Genomic DNA, 4,107 nt, shown 5'->3' with positions numbered 1-4,107 from the left:
CTTCCTCTCTAAGTTTGTATGTAACTAAACTGCTGTTATTTCAGGCTTGGTTATGAACAAATCTACTCAGAGACGTTACTATCACTGTAGTCACAGGAAGCACTGCAGTAGAACAGGAAAGAAAACAGGAAGTGACAGCGGCTGAGCCACAGGTTGTGTTGGGGCGACCTGCTTATCCTATTGGTGGCTGCTTCATTTGTTGTGGATGCGAAGAGTGAAATGCAGTCCGTCTGACGTTAGTGCAGTCCCTGAATCGGGATGACTGATACTCCCAGGAAGAATAGAGGAAGTTGAAAACACAATATAGCTGCTTTGAAACAACATCCACCATCACCTCTGATGTCATCCAAATAATTTGGGTCACAGATTTCCCCTGACTGATTAGGATTGCTACTGGACTACTTTGACAGTTATGTTTTGACTCAAATATTCTGCAGACTGTACTGAATGAATGAATGTATCTACCTAGGCATTTGCTCAGATGCTGTCCACCTGTACATTGCATTTTCACATCAGAATATGGAAGTGAACTGACTGCAGCGGTTAATTTGAGAGCTTGGTTGCTGCTTATCAGTGTGAAACTATAGCTTGCTTGTTGAATCGTTGATAGCAAATGAAAGTTCAATGGGATTTATGCCAGATTGACTTAAAGCCCCTCTGTGTTGGATTTTAACACTGCCTCTGCATCTCCTGGTGATCGTATGAAAATAGACATTCTGGCTGAGAGCATCCAACCCAGGGACACTGATTTTGAAGCCCTGAAAGGCCCTACTGGAAATTTCAATTTTTGATAAACAAAATAATTAATGAGATGTGAAAGTAGAAGATATTTGAAAAGAGATGGATTCCTATAATGAGCTTATTAATGCAGTGATTGCCTTAACTCACCTTATGGGCTATGCATTGCTAACCCCAATTATCTAGACAGGCTGGTTAATGTTGTGACCCAACACACCTATCCCTCAAACCCTTAGAAGATAGCTATATGGATGTATGATCATTTTATTTGTTATTAATCCAATCGGTTAGTATATTTTTGTTTTCTTTTAAATTATTTAAATTGTTTTATTATTTAATAGTATCTTATAATATTTATTTATCCATTATTATCTATTCATGTTTTACTTACTCCTATGTTGTTGTTGTTGTTGTTGTATTCCTATGTTCCTATGTCAAACTGTAATGGATAATATTGTCTCGCTTTGCCAGACCTTCCTCCACAGCGCTGTGGGGTTAAGTTTTGGCCAGTCCACACAATTCATATTTCAGGATGGGAGAAAAACGTTCTCCCGTTTCTTGGCATTTCTTTAAACCAATCACAATCGTCTTGGGCGGTGCTAAGCACTGGACGCAGGCATGGCGTTGCGGCAACCAACATCCGGCGGAACCACCGGCAGCACCGGAACTCTCCTGTAAATTAAACTCCTGTAAATTAGACTATGCTTTCAGTAACACAAGAGAATTTTATAATATGTTTTTTTTTTTTGTAAATTTCAAAGATACTCACTTATTTTGACCAACTCAGACTTCTGAAGGTGAAGTTAGGAAGGCTTTCATGCCCTCTTCAAATGATGGACATCCGGCTGACGCTGTCAACAAGACTATGGATAATATGACTACTGAGAGTAAAAATAAAGTTAAAAAAAAGATGTTAAAGTCACAAAGTTCTACACATAGGGTCTTTAAAATGAGCTAGTTTTAATTGTCTGCCATTTTATCTTTTTTGCATTGCTTTTCTAATGATGGTGATGTTGATTCATTAGTCCGTCTGTCAGTTGGACTGTTCATTTAACACATGTCCAGCTCCATATGTATCAACAGAATACAAGCCAGATTGCCAGTAAATCTGCTGTGAATCTTCAGGGATCCAAGATCATGAATTCAAATGTGTGTGGTGACTCATACAATAAGCATCACATGGTCAAAGAATAAGTCTGTAGTAAGTGATACTGCTATCAATCTCACTCTCTGACTCACCTGGGGCTTGTCTGGGACTGCCAGTAGGAAAGAGCTCCATGTGCCAATACTATTTATATTGATTTCTGTGCTCTGGAATCAATACAAGGTCAAAGCCAAGGTGGGACAGTGAGCTGAAGTATTTCTAAGTCTTCATCTTCAAGATAGCATACTGTGCAGTTGGATATATGCCCAGGTTTACTTACCTTAACGGAGCAGGCAGGTGGCAGAGTTCCAACCATGACTTAATGTCTTCACACACTATATCTGGTCATGATGTGATAGATTAACAACAATGGAGTTCATGCAAGAATATTTGTGTGTTTTTCTCCTAAATCTCTCTTACTTTTTGAGATTGGCTTGCAGTGTGCCCCTGATTTGCAAGCCCTCATCACTGCACAGATTTGTTGCTTGAATGCAATGAAAAGGTGCACATCAAGTGCACATGTATGTGTAAGTGAGTGTTCATTAGGGTGTTTGTGAAAACCTGCACATTCTTAAGAGCTTTGAGAGATTTGTAAGTAGGGTTGGGTGCCAAAACCCAGTGATAATATGGCACCGGTACCTAAACAACCGTTATCTACCGGACCAAGTAGCAACGCTGATTTTGGTGCCACTGAAATGCTTCTCTCTGGTGCTCTCTGTTAACACCATAGTTACACTTGAAAGCAGGCAATGTTAGCTAGTTGACAGCTAATTATTATTAATTAAATGGTGTAAAGTGTTACTGTATTTCACTGTAGAGGATTCCAACACCGGGACGTAACCGTGTGTAGGCAGCTTCCGTTGTGGGAAAAACAGCATAGACGTTGTGTTCACCTGAAACTGGTAGCCTGGTGCATTCAAAGTCATTGTAAAATATCCTTTTCTAATCTGGATTGTTTTTGTCGTTTAACAGCAATTTACTAGTGAAATAATTTATTGTCATAAGTTATTATTATTACTTTTTAGGGGGCTTGAGCCCCCCCCCATTAAAAATGGTCTAAATCGACCATGGTGTGTAGATCATCAGTCATTGTCACCAGAATACAAGGAGCAAGGAGGATACAAGGAGGAACTTGTTTGTGTAGGAGATTGAATTCTGAACTCAAATGGCTTCAACTCCTTTTTAACTTTACTGTTTTTTTTAATATGCTTTGGACCCAGTCCTGTGTACAGTAAAAAGTATAGTATATAGTGCATATAGTTCTATTTATTTATTACATAGACTCTTGTACATTTTCTATCTCTTTCAGGCTCGAAACATCAAGACGTCTGAACGGGCAGCTATCAAGATTGTCAAGCTAGACCCTGGTATGTTACACATGCTCACATCTGCTTATTTGCAAAACAGCAGTGATAGATTTTTTATAATTATTTAAATTTAATTGTAAATCAGTAGTGACATTTTGGGAACTATGCTTTTGATAAATAGCAGTTTCATAAGTCTTAGCACAGGACAGGATTTGCAGATTCCTCTTGTTTTCAGTCTTTGTGCTAAGCTAGGCCTATATGTGAGTGCCACTTTCTAATAAAGATGTGAGTTGATGACATGTCTTTGATATACAGTAAATTTGTTCTGTTCATATTGAGCTACAATTCACCACACAATCATTACACAATCTGACATACCTCCAAATAGATATTGTACGTTGTCACACAGATTGCAACCAAAATTTTAACAGATTATAGATATTTCTATTATAATTTACTGTACCCATTTTGCAAAGTGTGACATACAAAGCGCCTTTAACAGTGTTGCTACACAGTGGATTTATTTGTTGATTTTTTTGTTAAATGGTGCAACGATTCCACTGCAAAATAGCTTCAAGAAGGAACTTGTCTGGTGGAACATGTGTAAGTTCAAAAGTTGTTTCAGTTGTGCAACAGAAAACACAGATTGGACAGATAGTCTAGCTAGTTGTCTGGATTTACAGTTAACCATAGTCCTTATAAATCCACCTTAGGTTATAATGCCAACACAAAGAAAGAGGAAGGCATCGGACATCCGGCTGTAAATTAGAGACATCCGATGGAATTTCCAGTGGCACCTGAACAATACCGGAAATGAAACATCTTTGATATACACTACCTTATTCCTAAACAAACTGCAACAGTTTCACAACCACATGTTTAAAATCAGTGACAGTTATGTTAAGGTATGAGGACATC

At 38.3% G+C, this 4,107-nt stretch overlaps 1 protein-coding gene across 6 annotated transcripts in view; it reads left to right on the top strand.

Moving 5' to 3' along the window:
* Window positions 1-4,107, top strand: part of map4k2 (mitogen-activated protein kinase kinase kinase kinase 2) — a 42,856-nt gene that overhangs the window by 12,378 nt on the left and 26,371 nt on the right. For all 6 annotated transcript variants that reach the window (XM_032544593.1, XM_032544598.1, XM_032544597.1 and 3 more), the window contains one exon: window positions 3,192-3,249. In XM_032544593.1, coding sequence (XP_032400484.1) covers window positions 3,192-3,249 — 58 coding nt within the window. The remainder of the gene's footprint in view (window positions 1-3,191; window positions 3,250-4,107) is intronic.

The sequence above is a fragment of the Etheostoma spectabile genome, chromosome 19 (assembly GCF_008692095.1).
Source record: "Etheostoma spectabile isolate EspeVRDwgs_2016 chromosome 19, UIUC_Espe_1.0, whole genome shotgun sequence".
NCBI classification, from domain to species: domain Eukaryota; kingdom Metazoa; phylum Chordata; class Actinopteri; order Perciformes; family Percidae; genus Etheostoma; species Etheostoma spectabile.
This window is presented reverse-complemented; position numbering and strand designations above follow the sequence as displayed.